Genomic DNA, 26469 nt, shown 5'->3' with positions numbered 1-26469 from the left:
CTACCATCTTGGTTAGCACTGCAAATGAAGAGATGTGTAACCAATTGGATCATGAAGATATATTTCTTAAAATCAGGCCATAGTGAAATCTATCCCAAAGTGACAATTTCAGTGAAAATATTATGATCTATTATAATGATTTACTTATTCTTCTACTCAGTAATAGAATTGTTCAGTTGAAATGAGAGTTTAAGTCATGTCACATAATGTCAGTGCTATAATTTTCCAAGAATACTGACAAAAAAACTATTGTAAAAACCCATGATCGAAATATCTACATATTCATATGAGTATGCTGTTAATATGCCAAAGAATAGCTCAATTATTTAACCAGGACAGATTTTTTCTCACGTTGAATATATGTAGAAAAGATTACCCAAGTACTAAAAAGCGCAAAATTGGGAACGATCAAAGTCATGCCAAATGCCATGTTCTTTAAAATTAATAGCCGGAAAAATTGCATGAGCCTCGCTAAAGCCAAGTGCTATTCTGCATTCAAGTGACTCAACATTACAAAAATGCAATTAGAGGAATATCAATCCAGCTTACAAATGAATTATGCTCTGTGCTGAACAACTTGAAGGCTCAGAGGGAGCAGCACATCCTTCAAAACAGCATTGGTAATCACGAAGCCAGACATATACATTCAAATCTTGAACCAAAATGCGATCTTTAAACATGAGATCCACTTATTTGATTGGTTACTTCAGCAAAATAAAAATACCCAAGTAATTTAGGATAAGCTTGTAGGACAAAATCCCACTGAAGTCAATATATTAGCTTCAATTTCCTGATAGATGCATTGTGCTACCAAAGCTTTAAAAATTCTCCCTTCAGCAAAACAAGAAACTAAATAAAATAAAATTTGTATAGCAGTACTACAAACAATTATGCTTCAAGTACAAGAAAATACTCACGCTGGCCCCAGCGACCTGTCCTGGGATTAAGGTAGTTAGGGTACAAGCCATTAGGTCGATCCATATTCTGCAATAACTTCCGAATATGTAACACCTGTAATTAGTTCAAAATCAATTTTTTTTTTTCTGCTGATTTAATTTCACAAATGTAAATTATCTCTACCTGACAAACTAAGGGATTGGATAACAATTTATTCAGTCCCTTTGCATTTCAGTGGAAGTGCAATCTAGCTCTTTCCACATTAGTTATGTTATGTCTGTGTGGTCTCAAGCTATTTTATGGCATGAATTAAGACAGGTACATTCAAACAAAGCAGTCCAGAGACTTGCATACTCTACATATCTGACTGGGAATCTGCAATTGCTAAATTACAGATTTACATCCCAAGTAATATGATGCTCTGGAAGCAAGGTATCAAATTCCATGCTCATTATCATAGCCTCTGCCACATATTAGAAAGCAAAGCATGTACTTAGTGACAAGATGTAAGCTTACTGACCAAGAACTAAAGATTCACATCAATGATAACATTGGAATGCTGATCTTCATTCCTTACAGGACTTTGATGAACATTACTTTTAATCAAAATAACCAATTAACACACACCCATTTAAGAAAGAAACATTCCGACATTGAATTAGAAACCTGTTAATTCCATTTTATTTCAGAGTGACTATATGAAGAACATACATAATTTAAAATGTGCATTGAATATTCTCTTTTCAAAAGAGTAAGCACTCATGCAACCTGTGGCTTACTCAGACTGAAGGACCATAGGAGGCAACAAAACAATCCAATCTATGTTTCAGAACCTATGAAGTGAGGAAGATCTGGATTTCTAGTTTCTCCCTTGAAAGCAATTCCTGGGATATGAGCAGCAGGATCTCTTATCGAAGCACTGAATATACCAAAATCTTGGTAGATCCACCTCTAAATAACAATCGCCAACTGGTTGAGCTTTTATATTGACAATTTATTAAGCTGAAATCTACAGTTTAACATAGGAGAATTTAAATTCACAATCTTCAAGCTATGAATCCACACAATGGACTGTTTATTAAATGCATTAGCAACCACCTACTCCTCAATCATTTACAGAACAATTATTTTATGTTAAAAGTTTTATCAACTTTAAAAGACTGCTACCAACAAAGTAATTTCTGGGTGATAAGCAATTATTTGAAATACTGCTGCAGTAACATTAAGTGTAAGAAATTCCAAGTCTATGTTCAGGAATTCATTAAGTGTTATAAAAGATTACAATACCTTTGACTCATATAATAATAGTGGCTAGCACACACTTACTTTCTTGTAGTAGATGGGATCCCCTGTCAGGTAGCTCAGATGAACAAACTCCAAATGCAGAGTCCCAAATTCAGACAAAATGCTACTCCCAGCAGATGCCCAGCCCCAGTTCCGTCCAACACCACTGGGAATGCAAGAACCCAGACAAGAATAAACATATAATCACAAACAGACTAGAAAAGCTGGTTATCAGATAGTAATAGGTTACTGAAAACTACAGGCAAACAAATGTTACTTAATTATTAAGATTATTATGTGGCTATTTTGAAGAAGGGTAAAAACTCAAGCTATCTGGGCTCTCTAAAGGAAGATTGTGATCAAAAGTGGCATCACATTTAGTATTGTCTCTGCTCAATGTTAAATATTTATAGCTTTCTTGTAACAATTTCTGTCAGTCATCTGAAACCAGTGTGGTGATTCTTCACCTCAAAATCACAAACAAATCAGGTGACATCCTGAAAAAAATCACATTATAAATTACAAAAACTATATTTGGAGCCTTTTTCATGTCAGTTCTTTTAAAATGTGATATATTGTCCAGAAACTGTTATGTCAATTGGTATGTTTACTCAAAACTGTCTAGTTTCTTTATTTTTGAAAATAATATAGAAGAAATAAATGTATTTGCACCTGAGAAGCGGGAACTATACAAATCCAACCTACCATCACTGCACCGTTAAGGCTTTTTTTAAAAAGCAGTAACTTTCTTCATTGATGATTGCTAAATTTATTCAGCTATTTCTGCAGACAGTTAGAATTTCACACTTACCACCTGCTCTTCTCAAACCAGCACTACCATCAGCTTTCCTGCTGCACATTTGACCATACTAAGCCAAATACCTCTAACCATAAGTGCAGCTTCAGACCAGTGATGTTCTATGAAAGCACAAGATGAAATTTGAACTGAACCTCCACTTTGGGCATCTCATTCTGGTCTGAAGATAATAGAATCAAATATAAAATATGCACATGTTAAACTGAACTGCAATTTGACCATAATACCTAGGAGTAGGAGTAGGATTAGGTCATTTGGCTCGAGTCTGCTCCCCCATTCAATCATGGCTGATCCTTTCTTTCCCTTCCTCAGCCCCACTAGCTGGTATCCTCCACACAACCTTTGATACTGTATCCAATGAAGGATTGCCTTAAATACACCCAACGACCTTGGCTGCACAGCTGCCTGCGGTAATAAATTCAACAAATTCACCACCCTCTGGCTAAAGAAATCTTTCTGCATCTCTGTTTGAAATGGACATCCCTCTATACTGAGGCTGTGCCCTCTTGAACCTAGACACCCTCACCAAGGGAAACATCCTTTTCAAATCTACACTGTCTAGACCTTTCAGTGTTCAAAAGGTTTCAATCAGATCCCCCATCATCCTTCTAAATTCCAGTGAGAACAGGTCCATAGTCATCAAAAGTTCCTCATGTGATAAGGCCTTTCATTCCCAGAATCATCCTTGTGAACCTCCTCTGAACCCTTTCCAACTAGGACATCTTTTCTTAAATGAGGGGCCCAAAACTGCTCACAATACTCAAGGTGAGGCCTCACCTGTGTCTTATAAAGCTTCAGCATCACATCCCTGCTGTGGTATTCCAGACCTCTTGAAATGAAAACTAACACTGCATTTGCCTTCCTCACCACCGACTACCTGCAAGTTAACCTATAAGATGCTCTGCACAAAGACTCCTAAATCCTTTTGCATCTCAGATTTTTGGATGTTTTCCATGTTTAGAAAATAGTCATTTGCACATTTATTTCTTCTACTAAAATGCATGATCATGCATTTTCCAATATTATATTTCATTTGCCACTTTCTTGCTCTTTCTCTAAATCTAAGCCCTTCTGCAGCCTACCCATTTCCTCAACACTACCTGCCCCTCCACCAATCTTCGTATCATTTACAAACTTGACAGCAAAACCATTTACTCCATTTACATGAGCTAAATCATTTATATACAGCATAAAAGAAAGTGGTTCTAACACCGACTCCTGCGGAACACCACTAGTCACTGGCAACCAACCAGAAAAGAATCCTTTTATTCCCACTTGCTGCCTCCTACCAATCAGACAATGCTCTAACTATGACAGTAACTTTCTTGTAATACCATAGGCTCTTAACTTGGTAAGCAGCCTCATGTGTGTCACCTTGTCAAAGGCCTTCTGGAAGTCCAAATATACAACATCCACTGCATCCCCTTTGTCTATCCTACTTGCAATCTCCTCAAAGAGTTCCAACAAGTCCTTCAGGCAAAATTTTTTCCTAAAGGAACCCATGCTGACTTTGTCCCATCTTGCCCTGTGTCACTAAGTATTCCATAACTTCAACCTTAACAATTGACTCCAACATCTTCCCAACCACTGAGGTCAGGCTAACTGGTCTATAATTTCCTTTCTGCTACCTTCCTCCTTTCTTAAAGAGTGGAGTGACATTTGCAATTTTCCAGTAATCTGGCACCATGCCAATGATTTTTGGGCGATCATTACTAATGCCTCCACAATCTTGACTGCTATTACTTTTATAACCTTAGGATGCAGTTCATCTGGTCCAGGTGACTTGTGGACTCAGGTGACTTTCAACTTTTTGAGCATCTTGTAGCTGCACTCACTTCTGTTCCCTCACACCTTTCAACAGCCAGCACACTGCTAGTGTCTTCCTCAGGGAAGACTGATGCAAAATACTCATTTAATTCATCTGCCATTTCCTGTCCCCCATTATTATTTCTCAGCCTCATTTTTGAGTGATCCTATGGCCACTCTCATCTCTTATTTTTTTATATATACTTGAAGAAGCTTTTATCATCCACTTTCATATTGTTTGCTAGCTTTCTTTCATTGTTCATCTTTTCCCTTCTAATGATTCTTTTAGTTACACTCTAGGGTTTTAAAAGCTTTCCAATCTTCTGTCTTACAAATAATTTTTGCTTTGTTGCATGCCCTCCCTTTCGCTTTTACATTAGTTTTGACGTCCCTTGTCAGCCATGTTTGTACTATTTTGGCATTTTGAGTATTTCTTTGTTTATGGAATACAACTATCCTGGACCTTCCGCGTTTTCCCCAGAAACTCATGCCATTTTTGCTCTGCTGTTATCCCTGTCAGCATCTCCTTCCAATTTACTTTAGCCAACTCCTCTTTCACACCATAGTAATTTCCTTTACTCCACTGAAATACTGCTAAGTCAGACTTTACTTTCTCCCAATCAAGTTGAAATCAACCACACTGTGATCATAATTTGGGTTTAAGTATACTTTTATTCAATTAAATATCTATATATAGTATATTCTCAGGAGGTATTCTTCATGTACAATACAAAATGTTGCCTGTGTATAGTACATTCTTGGTGTACATTCAAATTCCTTGGTGTTCACCTGACTGAGAACCTCACCTGGTCCCTCAACAGCAGCTCCATAGCAAAGAAAGTCCAGTAGTGTCTCTACTTTCTGCAAAGGCTGAGGAAAGTCCATCTCCCACACCCCCACCCTCATCACATTCTACAGAGGTTGTATTGAGAGCATCCTGAGCAGCTGCATCACTGCCTGGTTCAGAAATTGCACCATCTCGGATCGCAAGACCCTGCAGCGGATAGTGAAGTCAGCTGAGAAGATCATCGGAGTCTCTCTTCCTGCTATTATGGACATTTACACTACACGCTGCTTCTGCAAAGGAAACAGCATTATGAAGGACCCCAAGCACACCTCATACAATCTCTTCTCCCTCCTGCCATCTGGGAAAAGGATCCAAAGCATTCGGGCTCTCACGGCCAGACTATGTAACAGTTTCTTCCCCCAAGCTATCAGACTCCTCAATACCTGTTTATTATTTATTGTAATGCCTGCACTGTTTTTGTGCACTTTATGCAGTCCTGTGTACATCTGTAGTCTAGTGTAGCTTTCTCTGTGTTGTGTTTTCTTTTTATGTAGTTCAGTCTAGTTTTTGAACTGTGTGATGTAACACCATGGTCCTGAAAAACATTGTCTCATTTTTACTATGTACTGTACCAGCAGTTATGGTCGAAATGGCAATAAAAGTGACTTGACTTGACTCTGGAGAAAACAATTTCAAGCATACTTATCAATAAATGTCATGTCACCAAATAAATAATGTCTTTCAACTCAAGCATTACACAAGGCTTATTGTTTCAACTAATATCACAAACATCACTCAAGAATATGCCAAAAACTCCAGTGACAACGATGCAAATTGATGGAATGTTATGTAAATAAAACATTGCTATCAAGGAAGATAATTACAAACCATGGGATAGTCTATATTCATTCTCCTAATCTGTCAAATTTCAAACACATCAAAGCACAAATTAGGAAGCAGAAAACACTTTGAGTCCTGAACGTCTGTTATAAAACAATATAAAACTAGGAGATTAACTAAGTAGTCTCCAATGAGCAACTCTAGATTAAGCTTTAATGCTGGTTACAATTTTTAGAATAGTACCAGTGAAAAATGTTATCTGAGTTTCTCTTTTTCATGTGTTAGGTTCTTGCATGAAGGAAGTCTGAACAATGTTAATTAAATTGCTCCAATTAGGCAAAATAGCTCGGATCTCAATCCAACATGGTGTCTGATTAAACCCCACAAGGACACTATCTATGCACTCTCAGTACTTTAGCAGTGCTATTACCTCACAGCTCAGTGACCCAAGTTTGATCTTGATCTCCAGTCTTGTCTACATGACCTATGCACATTCTCCCTGTGATTGTGTGGGTTTACTCCAGGTGCTGCAATTTCATCCCACTTCCCATAGATATGGTGTTTGGCTATTGCAAACCATTGATGCAGGTGGGTAGGGAGCACGAGAGAGAATGGGTTGCGGAGAAAATAATGGGTTGCTGAAAACGGAATTGATGGCATTGCTCTGGGAGCTGCCATGGACCCAATGAGCCAAATGACATCCTGCTATTTCTTAAGGGAATACAAAATGTGAAAAAGACTAATATCAAATATTACTGATTTTAATGAGACCTTATATTTCTGTTGTGTTCTCAGGTACTAAATCACCAGGGCTTGAATATGCAAAGTAACACACACAATGAAGGGAAAGTAGTGTTTAATCCTTGCCATAGATGCTGCCTGACCTGCTGAGTTCCTCTTTTGAGTGTGTTACCCTGGATCTCAAATATCTGCAGTATCTCGTGTTCTTGACTATGCAACCTTCTTTGACATTTCAGTATTTGCTGTTGGTGGCTTCTTTTAGGAGTCCACTCATTTGGATGGAATGAATCAACATGTTATTTAGAGAGCATAAATGCCCTAAGTAACATCACTTGAGAACAAATCTTACTGAAATAGATTAAATAGTTATTTAATTCATTTGCTGTTCTTAAGTTCCAAATGTGTGCAGATTAACTGCCTTTCTTAATAGAAAATGTTAAACCATTTCAGCCTTTTTGGAGTCAATCGTGCACACAACATAAAAATTGAAGACATCACCAAGAGAAGAAAGCAATTTCAAATTAGGCTATTACGGAAAACAACTTAATGCTTTAACAGACACTGCACCTCCAAATCAGACAGGATGGGTGAAAAAGTTCTATGGACCTTGACAGATTTCAACACAAAATCAACATGTGGAGTTACACATATATGTCAAACAAGTCATCCTGTTATCAATATCAGCAAAAAATATTAGAGCCTGCAGTGCTTATGCCTACCAAAAGTAGACAGAATGAGCAAATTGAATTGAATTAAGTTGACATTATTACTTTCAGAGCTGGAGGCAGAGATAAGACAGCATTGAACGGCGACTCCTTTGCTTGCATCTTTGGAAACAGTTCTATTTCCATCGTTAATATTTGTATTTTTCCGGTTTGGGGTTCATTTGAAGACCATTATACGCTGACTTCAGTTTTTTGCAGGAATGGGACCCATTCTCAGGTCTTCAGGACTGTCCGTTGCTCAGCCTGAGAGTCCGGCTCGAATTCAGAAGCTTAAGATCTCGGGGATCTGGAGATAGATGGATCGAGGGTCGGTGTCACGACAGGAGACCCATGTATGGTCGGGGGAGTTAGGATATCTGCAGTGGGCCTGAAGACTCGGAATCTTTTGTCTCTATGCACAGAGCTTGAAAAAAACCAATGTAATGGGCTTTTTAAATATCGTAAACCAACAAGCTGTTTGGTATGTCTCCCCATTTGCTGGGAGAGAGAGAAAAGCCGCAGTATGTTGAATGCCAGGTGTAACGTGAAGTCTCTGGGGTAACTGCAAGTCTGTGTCTTTGCTATGGTGCCGATGCTTATTTGTTGCTCGCTGCCGCTTCCGCACATGGGGGGGGGGGGGGGTGACTTTAGGGTTCTTACATTTATCTGTTGTTCATTCTTTGGGACACTTCTCTATTTTCGTGGATGTTTGTGAAGTGAAAGCATTTCAGGATATATATTGTATACATTTCTCTGACATTAAGTTGAACCTTTGGACATAAGTAAAAATGTTTGTTACATCTCCATTTAAATATGAAATTATAGTAATTTATAATAAATATTATGTACAACAGGATAGTCAATATAACATAGAAATACAATTGCGTCAGCATGAATTACGCAGTCTGATGGCCTGGTGGAAGAAGCTGTCCCGGAGCCTGCTGGTCCTGGCTTTTATGCTGCAGTACCATTTCCTGGATGGTATCATCTGGAACAGTTTGTGGTTGGGGTGACTCGGGTCTTCAATGATCCTTCGGGCCCTTTTTAAACACTTGTCTTTGTAAATGTCCTGAATAATGGGAAGTTCACATCTACAGATGCACTGGGCTGTCTGCATCACTCTCTGCAGAATCTTGTTACCGAGGGAAGTACAGTTCCCATACCAGGCAGTGATGCAGCCAGTCAGGATGCTCTCAATCGTGTCGCTACAAAAAGTTTTTAGAATTTGGGGGGCCATACCAAACTTCTTCAACCGTCTGAGGTGAAAGAGGCACCATTGTGCCTTTTTCACCACACAGCTGGTATGTACAGACCAAGTGAGATCCTTGGTGATGTTTATGCCGAGGAATCAGGTGATTAAATTAGTGTGCAACAGAGAAAAGACACCATCATAGAGGTCTGGCTCTCTGAACCCCACATCAAGTGTCATCCCACCAATTTTACTTAAAAGGAATCATTCACTACTTGTAGATTAATTGTTGACTGACTTCTGCATGTTGCATAAAGTCAAGGAGATTCTAGAGTTGCTGAGAACCAAGGTCTATGGGAAGTGGTGTGTAATGCACTTAGAATCATGGTAGCATAGTGGTTAGCACAACACTTTACAGTACCAGTGATACAGGTTCAATTTCTGCTGCTGTCTGTAAGAAGCTAGTACATTCTCTCCGTGATTGTATGGGTTTCCTCCGGGTGCTCCGACAGTCCAAAGACGTACCGGTTGGCAGGTTAATTAGTCCTGGGATTAGGCTACGGTTAAATCGGGGATCTATGGGCAGCACATCACGAAGGGCTGGAAGAGCCTATTCCGCACTGTGTCTCACTAAATAAATAAACAGACAAACTTCTCCCATTTCGAGCATAAGGCAGATTGTTAGGGAAAAGAGCAAAAACCCTGTAGAATTCCTGGAAGGAGGTCTTTATTCCTATTTGAGTTTCAGTAAAGGCCACTGTGTGAGACCTCAGCACTTCAATAAATGGTAAAGCATACCAACTTCTCCAACTATAGCTCTTGAGCAGTGCAAGAAATATTTTGCCAATGGTTACCAACATAACTACATGAATTTACATACTTGAAACTTTCCAAGCTGAAAGTAGGGGTATGTACAGTTGTAAGATGCTGTAAGTGTTGTATACCTAGTGAACTATATTATACACATTATTTCTTGCCAGGCAGTAGCTTGAGAAACAAACCTGAGGCTTTGTGAAGGTTGCAGCCTTCTCTATGATGCAAGAGGGCAGCAAATAGACACTAGGTTTGTGAGTTTCACATCAATTTAGACACTTACTACAGATAGAAGAGGATTCAACTTTCTTGATTCTCCACTGGGACACTCAGTGGATTCAGATCAGCTTCCTGGTTAACAGTCATGTTGCCTTCTCTGATAATCTGTATTTGGATCATCACAAATGCTGAAGGGATGACATTGAAGAAGGGCCAAGGGGTTGAGGGGTCAGAGAGGCTGATCTTTGACAATATGGTTTTTGAATCCATGTGGGTTACATGTGCCAGAGCAGAACATTTGACTGCTCGAGTAATGAGGACCTATAAGCAATGTACCTCAAGGACTGTAGTGGCCTTCCTGTCATGAAGGCCATGATACCCAATAAACTGATATCCAATAAGCCACCCATTTTCCCCATTTACACACCTACATGTCAAGAAAGGCAAAATTGCCAAAATAAAGGGCACAACCAGAAGTTCCAACCCAAAGTATGTCAAATTAAATACAAGTACTATTTAATTTCCTTAATTAGAAAGATAGATATGGTATCGCACTGAGTGAGGATAGCAGAGACATGTTCTTAGGGCAGCACCAATAGAATATATATTGCCATTCTGTAATATTCAATATATCATTGCCAGTAAAACTGTGCATTAGAATAAGATAATGATATTTGAATAAAGACATTTCACATAAATGGATAAGCAAAGGTGGTTGAGCTGTCTTCCCCATGGAAGACTCCATGAAAATGAAAGTGAAATACTGGTGATCTCTAATTTCAAGTAAACCACTGCCCCAACGCTATCCTTTGACATTCATTAGCACAATCTACCTCATTATGACCTCGCATATTATTGTCCACCTGCACTGCACTTTCTCCTAGGTTGTTACACTTTATTGTATATTCTGTTATTGCCTTACCTCTTACCACCTCAATATTCTGTGTAATGAATTAATCTGATGATCAGAATGCAAGGCAGACTTTTCACTGAATCTTAGTGCACGTGACAATAATAAACTAATTCCAATTTTTTTTCACCTAATTTTCTTCTCCCTTTGTTCATTTCTCCCATTCCTTCCCCAACTTGGCTCCACCTGCCCAAAACCACCTCCCTACTTAGCACCTTAACCTACCAACCTCCATTTACCCACTTACCAATTCCCAACCTGTTTCCATTTACACACCACCCTTCACCCCTTCCCCATATGGTTCTACTCATCACCTAACAGCCTCTCTCCCACACCTATGTCCCTCCCCCAACACACACAGGCAATCTTTCCTGTAGTCTTTCAGTCCTGATGTAGGGTCCTGGTCCAAAGCATCATAAGGAGAACATAAGGAGCAGGAGTAGGCCTTTCTGACCAATTGAGCCTGCTCTGCCATTCAATAAGCTCATCGCTGATCTGGACATGGACTCAACTCCACCACCCTGCCTTTTCTCCGTAGCCCTTAGTTCCCCCACTATGTAAAATTCTATCTAAACGTGTCTTAACTAGGTTTAATGAGATGGCCTCTAATACTTCCCTAGGCAGAGAATTCCAGATTCACCATTCTCTGGGAAAAGCAGTCTCTCCTCATCTCTGCCTTAAATCTATCACCCTGAATCTATATCCCTTAGTTCTAGCCTCAACTTGCACCCTTTGCCAACACAGATGTGCTTAACCTACTGATTTCTTCCAGCATTTAGTTTGAAATGAAAGACCAACTCATATGGTGTATATGTGAAAAATATAAGTACTGGCAAAGAAAGTGAGGCCATCCATAAACTCAGACGTTGCAACCTGGATCTAAATGATGTTTCAAAATTTTGACATTGTATACATTCAACACTTCTGTGAACAATAATAATGCAGTTGAATGACAGTTTATTAGCTTGAAGCTCTAATCAAGAACTAGACAAGTAGCAATTGAATCTTGCTGACAACTTAAGTTCAAATTAGTTTTTCAATGATGTTGATAAGTCATATTTGTGAATTATTATCTGCAAACAAAACTAAATACAGTGGATTCCAGTTAATTGGGCCATTGATTAATTGGAGCAGATGCTTATTTGGGAGAACTCTTAAACAGCAAGTTTAAGGCATTGATCATGTGGATAGTCAGAGGCATTTTCCCAGGGCTGAAATAGCTAACATGAGAGGGCATAGTTTTAAGGTGCTTGGAAACAAGTACACAGGAGATGTCAAAGGTAAGTTGTTGTTGTTTATATGTAGAGAGTGGTGAGTGCATGGAATGGGCAGCCAGCGATGGTGGTGGAGGTGGATATGATAGGGTCTTTTAAGAGGCTCCTAGATAGGTACATGAAGCTTAGAAACTAGAGGGCTATGGGTAACCCTAGGTTATTTCTGAAGTACGTACATGCTTGGCACAGCATTGTGGACCAAAGGGCCTGTATTGTGCTCTAGGTTTTCTATGTTTCTAACAAAATCTAAACAAGAAAATTGCCAGGATCCCCTTCATTTATTTGGGACACTACACCACTTAATTGGTGTAGGAGATTTGTCACAGTTTCTAGCTAGCGTCAGAGACTACACTAATCTTAGAGTGAAGATTTTTTAAATAGCTTAGGTTACATGTGCTTATGTTCAAAAAGCAGTACTTCTTGTCACCGATTAGTGGCAAGAAGTAAGGAGTAAGAAAATTCAGAACCGTCTTGTTCACTCTGGTTTCAAGCATAGAGGTTTGGAATGCTAGAAATGGATGGGAGTAAAAATGAAATAACTTCACTACTTCTACAAGTTAGGAACTATGAAGAAATTGAAAGTATCGACAATCATCTTGAATGTTATCTTTGCTCCCCACCGGACACTCAGGTCTCACCTGTGGCTCCAAGTAGCTGTTTGCATGCGACAGCGGCCATACCCCAATGCACCACTTCGACAGAAAGACTAAACAAAATGAGGGTAGCTGGCATACTTCATATCAAGTTGAGACAGCTCTGGCAGATCGGGCAAGTGAGATCTACAGGAAGGCAGTTCTGCAACACTCCTTGGAGAGTGAAAAGCATGACAAGGCACAGAAGAAATTGTGGCCATCCACTGCAAACAGGGAAGACCTCAGTTACAACGTCTACTTGTACCATTGGAACTGAATTTCTGAGGTACTGCCCCAGTACAATGGCTTTTCCACTTTAAAAGCTCTTCTGCACAGGTTTCCTGATTGTCAGATATGACAAGCAACCAGGAGTAATATTGATAGTATTCTAATTTATTCTGTATTTCATTTAAAGGTATGATTTGTTACTCAGTTAAACTGTAGCTTGTCTCTTTTATAATTTTTTTAAAACTATTTCCATGAACCTTCAATTAATTGGGGCAGATTTTTAATTGTGCTAGTGCGACCCAATTAACTGGAATCCACTCTATTATTAATCTATTCTTTCCAGAAAATTGTGAAGAACCAATGCTTTACATCATGCTTCAGCACTGAAATACGTACAACCAAAGAAAACTGCCTTACACAATCCACTCCTTATGCCATACCAACATAATTTCCAAAATTTTCTAAAAGACTTCAAGAAAAAATGTACTGCCCTGTCTAATTCTTAATGTTAGTCTCTTGACTGAAAATAAAAGTCTATATAGGGAGATCTCATTGAGATTTGTTAGAGAAAAAATTAAAGTACAAATCAGCAAGTGTGGCAGAAAACTGTTAACATCACTTCTCTTTGAATCATGCAATGCAGTTTAGTGTTGCACGTCAATTACTGGGCATATCTGGTCCCAAACATGTAACCACAGATTTTACCTTCTCCTCATAAACAGGATTCCCCAATAAACAGGAAATGTGAAGGAACTCCAAATGAAGAGAGCCAAACTCTGCAAGAATGCTCGCTCGCTACGAGGCCCACACATAATTACGGCCTATCCCACTGAAAAGAGAGAGTCAGGTTCAGTTATAAATGACACCTCCTCTCCCTATTGAAGACTTGTATGTACAATACTATTTCGCTGCAGACAAGATCACAAAGACTAAATTTGCGCAAAAAAATTTACTGACCTCACCTATGTAACATTCTATTACAAATTAAGTAAAAACACAACAAAACATGCTTTCAAATGTACCAACAATAAAATTCACCTGTTACCGTAATCCACGATTTGCATTAACTTTTGGGTATGAGTTGACAAATTGCAACTGCAGTCTATAATTTTTCCTAGAATTCTGATCATCCAAAAAAAAAAACACCTTCCATCATTTCCAGATTCAAATAAGGTATGAGAAAATAACTACTGCAAAACCTTGCAATGTCAGCACAACTTTGGAGTAAAGCTGTATCTCACTGCACTTCATTACCATTCCTTAGAAACAAAAGCTTTCCTCAAAAAAAATCACTTCACAGAAATAATCCTGAACATTTTAGACATCAATATATTGCACAATTCAGCACCCAAAACACAAACTACTGACAGGATCACAGCTAACATTAGAACATTAAGCAATCTGAGCAAACCTCAAACAAAAACAAACTAACTTCAGTCATTTCAATCACCAATATGCCATAATATCAATAGTTAACACAACCTCAACAACTCAGTGCACAACTATGGAAAAAAGCTTAAGGAAGAAAAATAGGAACGTACAGATTTATCCATTACTACTAGCATCACCTGAGTTCCATAAAACCTTTCTCCACAAATGGGCAATAACAAATTTGCTACGCTGCAGAGGTTATTGGGCATTGCAGCCACTAAGCAACAAGAAAATGCTTTATTTCAAGCCAAGGTCTAACTTTTACAATGTTAATATAATAATGCTCTCACTGGATTGCAAGAGCCCTGCTCCACACAAAAGTAACAACTAAATGAGAAATAAGTCACTTAAGCAAGTTGGTCAAGAGCTGCTGGATGACTTTATATAATAATAGAAGTAAACCTCTTGGCCATTTATGCCTGCTCGGCATTTAATAGGGTCATGCCTCATCGGGTCCAGGGCTCGACCCATCTGTGACTACTTCTCACAGTACTCAGTTCCATGACCTTTCAAAAAATGTATCTGCTTCCTTTTTAAATACCTCCAAATGTGAAGCTTCCATAACCTTCTGAGATAGATGATTCACCACAACTGGAAGTAGTTCTTATGCACCTCAGTGTTAAATGACTAACCCTTAATCTGTATTCTATCTTCTAACCGTTCTACTACATGCCCAGTGCTTTTGAAGACAAAACCGATAGTTCTTATTCATTATTCATTACTGTTTGAAACTGTCATCACATTATTCAATTTGTAAATATTTTAACCATATTTTATATTTTGTCATCATTTCCTGCTCTGGTGCAAATAAAATTGATGTGATGATGTACTGCATATAAAATTCTCTATCCTTGATAACTTAGTGGATGAATATTACAGATTCGCTCTAACTTTTTTAATGAGCTGGCATGTGTATCATTAGCTCATATATCATTAGCTATTTACTGTTTCAAGCTTGTATTTAAAATCAGTGGTTCAAATGTATATGATATGGATATCCAAAAGGAGCTTCTGCCTAATGTTGCAGTCGGATAAACTTTGGTTAGACCACATTTGGAGTATTGTTCACAGTTCTGGTCACTGAAATACAAGGAGGATGTGGGGACTCTCAAGGGGATGCACCAGGCTGTTATGTAGATGAGAGAGGTTATAAGGAGAGAGACCTAACACACTTGCATTCTTTTCTCTGCAGCATCACAGACTGAGGGTCAACCTGATAGAAGTAAATAAGATCATGCGAATCATTGATAGGGTAGATTGCAGAGCCATCTTCCCAGGATTAAAATGACAAATACTAATGAGCAAAGATTTAAGGTGAGAGGAGGAAAGTTTAAAAGTTCTTTTTTGAAAACACAAAGTGATGAGTACCTGGAACATGCTGTCATGGTTTTTGGTGGAAACACATTTTAAAAGCATTTTGGACAAGAACATGAACAGTAAAAGGATGGAGGGATATGTGATTAGGCAGATGGGATCAATTTTAAATTATATCATGTGGGTACAGACATCGTGGGCCAAATGGCCAGTTATACAGTTCTTCATTTTCTCAAGGCTACCTCCAACTCCACTCTTGATAAATATTACACCAATCAATATTACACCAATATCAATATTACACCAATATCAACTTACTCTCCCCAGCCTCAAACAATATAAGTGTTACAATATCTTCCACCAGTAAAAGCCAAAGCAGAGTTTACAACCAGTTAAAAAAGAATTCTAAACTATAAATTTATAGACTGCATAGGAAAATTAGATTGATCATGGGGTAGGTTTATGTGGGTCTATGTAGGTCAGCAAAATTCCATGTGCTGAAGGCCCCATACTGTGCTGTACTGTGTTGTGTCCTAAACTCTAAAAATGGTGATAACAAAATAATAACACACAATTCCAAATAATTATTACTTTGTTAAGCAATTTTCATTAAGTAGGAAGTTAATTTGCATTAAGTGATTTTCTTACATTTTTAGCTTTCTGACTGAAGAACAAAATACAAAAAAGTGTTAATTGATGAAAACATGGTTATGATACAGGGTCAATGTGCAAGATTCACCAAATTATACTAAAAAGCACCTAAAATTTCTTTTTTCTAAAAAAAAGTAAGTTTTTTACAACTAGGAATTAGGCTAACATTTATAACAATTTGTCAACAAAGTCCACATCGTTATATTCCACGAATTTAAATTTGGAAGCTAACACTTCAAAAAGACTACTTTCCAATTCTTACCCTGACAGAGACTTCTCTGAACTTATACAAGATTTTCCAAACAAGCCAAACATGAAAACTTTTCTAAAAAAATCTTTAATTTGTTATCCATTTCCCCTCAGAAGTGCTGTGCCTAAATCTTCTCCATTACACAGATAGTGGATATCATAAGCTAAGCAAATGATTGCAACCTAACTGTAAAATTAAGGGAAACACAGATTCCTTAATTGTTAAACAATGGTAATTCACTTACATGACAAACTGAAAGTTCATATCTGCTTTCCAGTTATTAGCTCACTTTACTGCTGTACAAGTATGTGGCAAGAATCTCTGAAAGTATTCTCCAAACAGTCAGTTTTTAAAATATCTAAGTGTTAAATATTCACAATATGGAATGCTGCCTTGCCATTGCAATCCTGTTACTATAATTCTAAATGTTAAAACATTTGGTAGAAAATTCAATACTCATTCAATTTTTTTCCCTCTGCTATGTATCAATGTTAAATGACAATGTGATTTATTTTTTTTCACCCAAGTAGAGGTAAAGCATGAGTTATTCACAAACCTTTATCACCAATTTGGAAATTTCATTACATCTCCTATGGCTTATTCCATGCTGTAAAGGTTAGAATCTTTAAACTATACATTAATTTCTCTTAATTTTGACATGATCCATTTGGATAGATTTCTCTATATTAAAGTAAACCTTGCATTTTGTGCCATTTTGTGCTAAAATTCTAAAAAACATTTGTGACAAACAAGTTGAAGCCATCAACCAATTCAGTGGTCAATCTTCACTGTATTTAAGTGCATCAATAAGTGATCATTGTTAAGATGTAGAGGCCCAAATCATACTAGATGAGGACTACTGCTCACTTTCATTGCCTGCTGGGCCTGTGTGTCCTCAGTTACCTGGTCACATATGGTACTTTGATAATAAATTTAGTTTGAATTTTTTGAACTTTGCGTGCAAATAATGTTGATCCTCCACACCCAGAGGTGTGCACTTAGCAAGATGCAACAAGACATTGGTAGTGAGTGGATCTCATGTCGTGTTCTATGGATGGACCAAACTTAGAACACCCCGACAGCTTTTGCCAGTAAGTGAGGTAGAGATGAGGAGAGGGACAGTTTGGCCTGCTGCAAGAACTTGTAAATATCTTGCTAGACAAAAGAATGTTTTTAAATTTCTCCAGGAAACCTATTTAAAATAGGATCTCTGAACATATGGCAGTCATAGGTGAGCTCAGCAAGGATATGTTGGTGTCCCCAGGAAGACGAGGCTTCATTGTCAGACATTATGTTGACTGCAGCAATGGAACAGATTATCCTTGTAGCAGCAGCATCTCAGTAGTCTGGACTTTGTGAGCTTGCACAAGTCAAGGACCTGCCAGTCAAAACTGTCAGCCAAAAATCAGCAAGATTCAACTTAATAGTTTGATGTTTTAGTCTCTTAAAAGATGTCAGTGCATCAGGAAGTTTGTGCTTTGATTTAGCCTTGTACTTATGCCCTGTTGCTATGAATATGTATGAACTGCAAAGAGCTACAAAACTGCTGAGGTCATAATGTGAACAAAGTCAATATAGTTTAACAATTTATGCCCAACTCTGAAAGATTATTTAGTGCAAGGAGATATAACTGTAAAATGTTTTTACAATATGTTTTTCAAATATACCAACTAAAATTATCTTTCAGTGCTTCACAAATTTTGAACCAAATTATTAAACTCTCAATAAGTTAATAAAATGTAGATTGATAAAATGAACACCTCAGTTTTTTTTAAATCAAATTTCATCGAATATGTTTATTATTTTTCTCACTGCAAAGCATGTTGAAATTAATTAGAAAAAAATATAAGATTAATGATCTTGATACAGAAATATTCAAACTTCTCAATACAAATTTGAAATCAATAATATTTTGTGTAGCAAAAAATTGCTTGGTACAGGATGTTAAAGTCTTTATAACACTAATCATATGAAATAACCTCAGTATTAAGAAAGCACACCAAATCATGGTTTCACAATGAACATGTTAGTTAAACCCAGATATCAATTAAAACCAGTTCAGCAACTGTGATTTTTTTTAAAGTTAAATATTTACATGCTCAAATAGAAGATGCCCTGCAACTTTCAGGAGATTTTGAAATGCCATAAGCTGGAGGTCATTTAGAAAATTGTAGTCATGTTGCTTTTACAACTCCAAATTTAGCATTATGATTAAGGAAATCACAGATTGAAACAGATTATTGCTTAAATTGCAAACTTTTCAGTACTTGCAGAGCATGTTCCAGTCCCACACAATACACATGCATACATTATAGATATTAAACATGCATGATTATTCATGCAGAAGTTTAATCACAGCAAAGTACTAGACATGAAAGCCATTTTTAAGGAAACATTTTAACATAAGGGAGAGAAAAATATGGTGCAATTTATTACAAATGTGTTTATACACTCAAATTATCCAATATCTTTTACTTTGGGACTACAGTTATAAAATGCAGAAAAGGTATGAAACCAACCATTCTTCAGATTACATGCCTTCTACTTTAATAGATGATGGACAGAATATGGCAGTAAAGCAAGAGTGGGGGTTGGGGATAACTCCTGCTCATACATTGTGTAAGTAAACTCACCTCTTCAGGTTCACCATTGCCCAAGGGATACCAGTCGGGGTGTTAAAGGAAGGCAGTAGCTTCTCAGCAAGTTGTGCTGCTTTTTGCTTAAAGACCTGAAAAAACAAATTAAAATACATTTCAAAATTCACTTGCTTCATACTTACACTTTAGAGACTAGAAACAAAAGACCCGTTATTGAGTGTTTACAAAGTAATCATGGAGTGGGAATAAGAGAAATGATCGTTTCCCTCTCTGCAAATAACTGGATCACATACACTAAAAATAACAATTAAAAGTTTGAAGTGTTTTCAGGTAGCACTTTAAGTTGGCTTGGTGGTGTTGAGAATGTGGTAAAAAGGTGCCCCCCCCCTTTACAAAGGTTGAGCGTTCCTATGAATCCTTCTTAAGCCGAAATGGTGTAAAGCGAAGAACAATTAATTTATATGGGAAAATTTTCGTAAAAGCAAAAATCCTCTTTGTAATGTAAAAACAGGTCACTAACGTAGGTCTTTTGTAAAAGTGAAGTGGCATAAAGCAAATATTTGTAAAGTGGGGGACACCTGTACATTGATTACAGATTACGAGGAAGTACAATTCTACAGCTACTGATGGGACATAACATCAGTTTTGTGCTGGCAGATCCATCCTAAACCTATCAGTTAGCATACAAGATATGGTGGAGAAACAAAGAACAGTCTCTAAAAGCACTACCCTATCATTACTGCAAAAAAATCTGTCAAAAGCAGATGTAACTAATAAGAAACTGGGTGAAGAGATAGAGCATACCTTGCTTTTTTATAACAAGTTTTCTTGTAACTACATGTCCATTGGACACCCTATAGGACACTGCAAACTCAGCTGGTAAAACTATTCTGAATGATTTAAGCTCCCTTGCCTCTCCATGCATGTTACCAAAAGTATTCTTCCAAAGCACTGATTTATTAGCTAAGAAGTATGATGGTAAGAATCTTCCTGGTCTATGGTTTATCTGATGTCCTGAGACTTAATGAGTCAAAAGCCAATGTTGAGATCTCTCAGAGTCATTAATTCCCAAATACATTTGTCTGTGTTTCCGCCTTTGTTGGAGCAAAGCACATCCAGATTCTGGGACCGGTTGGAAAACCAGTTTGATAATGTTAGATTATTGCTTAACTAGTATCTGCAACAGCCCTTCCAGCTGTTAATGCAAATCACTAGTTGCTATACAAGAGAACTTTGCTGGAATCTTTGGTCTGCATGTATTTGGTCTTTGTCAAACCAAATGTAAACTTTTGATGCCTTGTGGTCTACTTAGGATTTTTTTTTGTTCAGTTATGGTCCATGACTGGCTTCCATTACCATTTTAGAGGACAACCAAAAGTCAAACACATTTCTGTAGTTCAGAAGTCATACGTAGGCTAGACCAAATAAGGGCAGCAAAAATACTCCTTTAAAAGATTATAAACCAGATAGGTATTTACTGACGATCTGGCAGTTTTATAATATGCTCACCAATTCAAACTTATTCACTTATTTTAATTTAGTTAATTTCCACTATGCAGGTGAGACAACTTGTAATCCACCTCCATTCTCAGGACAATAAACAAAATCTCAGCTGCAAGGAAAAGCAAATACTTTCAGTATCCATAATCTTCCATATCATCCTAAGACTACAGTGTCATCTGGTTCAATACGCATGTTCTATTTTATTAAACTCATTATTACTGTTTAATTATTGGTCAATTTTGTGACCAAAGATTTTTTTTAAACTTTTGCTTTTATCATTTTATGACAAGTAGCCATCAGTGCTTTTATTTGTGGTGCTCTTTCTCCCACGGCCAAACTATTACAGGTTCTGTTTACACATGAACGTGCATTACTGAAATATGAAAAGGTAATAAGGCGGCTTCAAAATCCTAAAGGTGATCAATAACTGCACTATCAAAAATATCCTAGTGTTTAAAATAGAAAACAATGCTGCTTTTTAAATAAAATACTTCTCACAATTTGCATGTCCTTGCTGAGCAGATTTCAATTTGTCTATCAAGATGACAGCCTATTAAATAATTTTTTTTCTTGTTCACAGAAAAGGCTGTAAACTAGTCATGATAATCAACTGGGTTAATCAGTAAGATTGTGACCATAATCATAAACTGGCTCATGCAGCAGCTTATCATCACCATTTCAAAAGTAATTGATTACAACAATAAATATCAGCCTGATGATATCTACAAAACCAAAGTGAACGAGAAACTTAAATGCTTCAAATATAGGAAAATGGGTTGACATTTACCTAGGCAGAGTAGCTTGGATCCTAAATAAATTATGCGAAAGGTAGTTATCAGTGTAATGTTACGAACAATTTATTACTGATAAAGTTAATGATACGCATCTGTTCAGAAACTAAGGGGGTGAACACACATGTATCTGTGTATGTGACTGCATGTTATATTAAAAGAACTGTATTTGCTTCAGAGGAGAGAGACCTTCAAAGCAACCTCCAAGAGAGAGTACTCAAGGAGGGTTCTCTCAGGTAAAGTTAAAGAGTGTAAGTTACTTTTACCGTAGTAGTCTTTGTATCAGGTAGATTGAAAGAAGTTTATAACATCAGCATACCAGAAAGAATATCCCACATTAAATACAGCTTACTCTGGAAGCCTTATTGAAGTTTAAGTTGTCCTGAAGGCATAAGAAATTGCTTTCTAACAATTAGCATCACATGGTACTGGAATTCTTTATCAAATCAAAGGTGATTTTCAAAAAAAAGCAGGCAATAGATATTGAAACTGCCATTTCCCTTTCAAAATGAATATATCAATAGAACACATCCTAGGTGTCCACTCCCAAACCCATCACATTTTAGTATTAGCTCCTTCAAGCTATTTTTAGAAATGCAGAATGGAAATACTTTGCTGCTATTAATTGGGATTAACAAGAAAAGATGAAAACTGTGCTACATGAGTGCATAATTAATTCACTTGGCTAACATTAGCGCTAGCTCTAAATAATTTTCATTTGGACTATAACTGAGAAAGCACAGCACAAAATCAAAACTACATATTGCATTCAAGCAGAGAACAAAAACAAATGAAATTTCCACAGCCTCTCCTCTGGCAGTTTAAACAGCCAACACAACAGCTTGAAGTCTAGTCCTCACACATACAAGATGGCAAGCACATATACGGTATCTTTAAAATACAATGGGGAGAGGGGGAAGGGGGAGGGAGAGGGAGAGGGAGAGGGAGAGGGAGAGGGGGAGGGGGAGGGGGAGGGGGAGGGGGAGGGGGAGGGGGAGGGGGAGGGGGAGGGGGAGGGGGAGGGGGAGGGGGAGGGGGAGGGGGAGAGGGAGAGGGAGAGGGAGAGGGAGAGGGAGAGGGAGAGGGAGAGGGAGAGAGAGAGAGAGAGAACAGACACACACACGTGCGTACGTATATAGTCCACACTCTGAGTTCATTGAATTCCACAGAAGTCTTCAGTCAACCACTATAGAGCTTGCCTTCTACCAAGCACTGGGGCAGTACTGACTACAGCCTGGATGTCACACCACTTCACCCCTGGTGGAGCGCAACGGCTCCGAAGCCCCAAAAACCATTAGATGTAATGTTGAGATCTGACACTACCAACCTCCTCCAGCTCATTTGCTCATAGATTTAATCCTTCCACACCCTCCATCCAAGAACAGGCAGATCTTTTGTTTCTTCCTTGAACGTACTCCAATGCATTCCCATTCCACCATCTCTCATATACCTTGCTAAACTTCCATCAACTACTTCCAAATCAAAGATGCAGCTCTGTGAAACCACAATGAGTCAGAATCAGATTTATCATCATGTTGTGAAATTCGCTGTTTTGAGGCAACTGAGCAAAGACATAAAATTACCATAAATTACACAAATAAATTGTGGAATAATGAGGGAATGGTCATGGATTCATGAACTAATCAGAAATCTGGTGGTGGAAGGAAGGAAGCTGTTTGTGAATTTTTGAGTGTGGGTCTTAGGCTATTTTATCTCCTCTACAAGGGTAGCAATGATAAGAGGGCATGTCCCAGATGGTGAGGGTCCTTACTGATGGATGTTACTATTTTGAGGAAGCCCCTCTTGAAAATGCCCTCAACAGTAGGAAGGGTTATGCCTATGATGGAGTTGGCCAAGTCTACAATCCTCTACAGTCTCTTGCAATCCTTTGCATGGGGGCCTCCATATTAGACTGTAATGCAGCCAGTCAGAATGCCCCCCACCATACATTTACAGAAGTTCCTAGGAGTCTTTGGTGACATACTGAATATCCTTGCGATTCCAACTATGTGCTGAGTCCAGGACTGACACTCTAAGATACTTATGTCGAGGATCATGAAGCTGTTCACCCTTTCTGCTGCTGACTCCTCAGTGGGGGGCTGGTGTGTGTTCTCTTGATTTCCTTTCCTGAAGTTCACTATCAACTCCTTGCTCTTACTGACAGCACATGTGAGGTTGCTGCTACAACATCACGAAACCAGGCAAATTAACTTACTGCTGTATGCAGCCCTGGCACGATCTAATACTCTACTAACAACAGCAGTGTCATCAGTGATAGACGGTTTTTGAGCTGTTCCATGAATGAGTAAAGCAGTGGGCTAAGATGCATCCTTGAGGCACACCTGTGTTACCCATCAGCGAGGAGATATAATTATAGGTCTCCCTTTAACGAAGTCAAGGATCTCTATGTTGAGATGGTGATGGTGTAGATCCCCGATCTGTAAATGATAAATAGCAACCTCACAAATGTTTTGGAGTTATCTCAGTGCTCCAGAGCAAAGTGGAGAGACAGTGGGAGTTTCGTTCTGCCTGCTTCTTCATGGGATACACTGAAGAATCCTCATTTCAACCCATTCCCACCATACAGCTTTTTCTGACATGACATTATTGTTAATGCTTCCTGCTCATGTATAAAATTCAGAAGTTTCATCTTGTCTTCAGTATACAGTACTCCACTTTTCCTGTCTCAAGGCTATCTCAATTTCTTCCTGCTCCTTTCTGTATTTCCTTATGTCCATTTGAGGAATAGGTCAGCAATCAATATTACAAACCTAAAAAACTCCCCACAACTCCTCCAACCCAACTTCCTGTAGGGAGTCTATTTGATCCTTCCAGTTTATACTGCTCAACTCATTTGCTCTGACGATTTTGTCTACAGCAGTGCTACTTCTTGCATTCGTACTTCTCACCATCCAGGGACCTAAACATTGTGAAGCTTCAATTCACCTGTATCTGCAATTTGGTGTACTGCACGCAGAATTTCTCATATGACCTCTCTGCAGAAGAGAAAGCAAATGCAGACTGAGTACTGCAAAGCAGTCACAGTACTCAAGTCAGCTGTCATGACCATGAGCTTCCAATGTCACTTTAATTCTCCCACACTAGCTTTTCAGTCTTTGGATTCTCATTATATTCTAACAAACCCATTGTAAGCTGGAGTAGCAGCATCACCGTATCATCCAACTAGGCACATTAAAGTCCTTGGGACTCAACAATTTCAAAGAAGTAGCTTTCCTAGTCTCTCTCAGAGATAATAAAAAGCCAACAGACTAACAACTCAGCTGTTCTCTCTTCACGTTTGCTGCCCTGATTGCCTTGCATCCTTAGCATTCTCTTGTTTCAGAATACCAGCAATATCAGTGTTTCAGCACGGATTTCTTTAGTCTCTCCTCTGGCCACATTCATTTTCTTCCATTTACAGCTCCTTCAGACAGATCACCCAAGATGAAAATAACCTTCATCAGCCCCTCACAACAGGCCTCACTATCTTTTGTCTTTCAATACCTTAATCTCTACCCTAGCACAGACATCACTTTTATCACACAATTGCATGTAAATTAAAGTTTGGTTTCTAAATTTTCCCAGCTTTGGTGAAACGTTAACAAACTGGAACTTTAGCTGTTTCTCTCTCCCTTTCCATATGATAACTGAGCATCTTCGGTATTTTCAGTTCAAGTCAATGCACTCAGCCACTGACATACTGAACTCAGTCCACTAACACGACACCTTAGCATATCTATACCGCAAACAATAAGCACTTATTCTTAATTTAGTTAGGTGTACTTGAATAATGGTGATATAACTATAATTAAATACAGTGGCTGTATCAAGCATTCTATATTCACATACTGTATAGGTTATACTGAATCCAACTTAAGACTACACACAGAATCTCAAAAAAAAACAATTTAATGCTTCAACTGCGTGATTTAATACTGTTGTTACGAGCTGCCAATGCTCATTTCTCCATTGTCTGGTAATTACATTCTTCTCCAATTCGAATGTTAAATCTGTTTCTCCCACATCTCCAGATAAAATCAATGCATTACAAAAAAAAATCCCTTCTGTCAATCATCCATGAACTACATTTTTAGAACTCCCTGTCTGCACTGCAAACAGATTCACATTTGCTTTAACACACCCATGGTTTTTGAGCATCCCTTGCTTCTGCAAACTTCTCTGCTCATTGACAGGGGCAGATACACAGGTCTGAACTTTTATAAAGAGGAAGCATACACCGCAGTGCAAAGGAAGAGGTCAACTGTAGAAAGGCAAGCAAACCTAATTTCTCCAACTGCATTGTGGTGGAAGTGACCTGTACCAGTCCACCAGTCCTAAACTCCCTTCATCCGCTGTCCCTCATGAGCCAGAAAAAGCAACAAATTTATGTTAAAGCTTGAGTCACAAATTCTTAGGAGCATATAGCAGAAGATATACTTAAGAGATGGGACTAATCACCAGTTGCACACTAATACAATCTCCACTAAAACAAAATTAGCCCTATACTTGAAATAGTACACTTCAATTTCTAACCCTTCCATTTGCAAACCAATGACTTGTTCTGCAAATTTCCGGCTAGCTTCAAGATGCAGATATTCCCACGTCTCTGATCTTTCAGCTCCTTTAAAATTGCAATATATAATTTACATTACTTCATTCTGCCTATAAACTGGAATCACTTCAAACTTCACCTGCTGCATACAAATGTCCTTGCATCTGTTACTATTTTCTTCACAATTACTATCCAAAAACACTGACATTATGCCAGTCCGGGTGCAGACCAATAGGAAC

At 38.2% G+C, this 26469-nt stretch overlaps 1 protein-coding gene across 2 annotated transcripts in view; it reads right to left on the bottom strand.

Moving 5' to 3' along the window:
- The window catches only part of man1a2 (mannosidase, alpha, class 1A, member 2), a 157410-nt gene that overhangs the window by 43752 nt on the left and 87189 nt on the right, over window positions 1–26469 (bottom strand). For both annotated transcript variants that reach the window (XM_059968368.1, XM_059968369.1), the window contains 3 exons: window positions 19421–19515; window positions 2224–2347; window positions 918–1011 (listed from right to left, as the gene is read on the bottom strand). In XM_059968368.1, the coding sequence (XP_059824351.1) occupies window positions 918–1011; window positions 2224–2347; window positions 19421–19515 (313 nt within the window). The remainder of the gene's footprint in view (window positions 1–917; window positions 1012–2223; window positions 2348–19420; window positions 19516–26469) is intronic.

The sequence above is a fragment of the Hypanus sabinus genome, chromosome 4 (assembly GCF_030144855.1).
Source record: "Hypanus sabinus isolate sHypSab1 chromosome 4, sHypSab1.hap1, whole genome shotgun sequence".
NCBI classification, from domain to species: Eukaryota; Metazoa; Chordata; class Chondrichthyes; order Myliobatiformes; family Dasyatidae; genus Hypanus; species Hypanus sabinus.
Note: the sequence above shows the minus strand (reverse complement) of the source record. Positions and strands in the feature narration are given on the sequence as shown.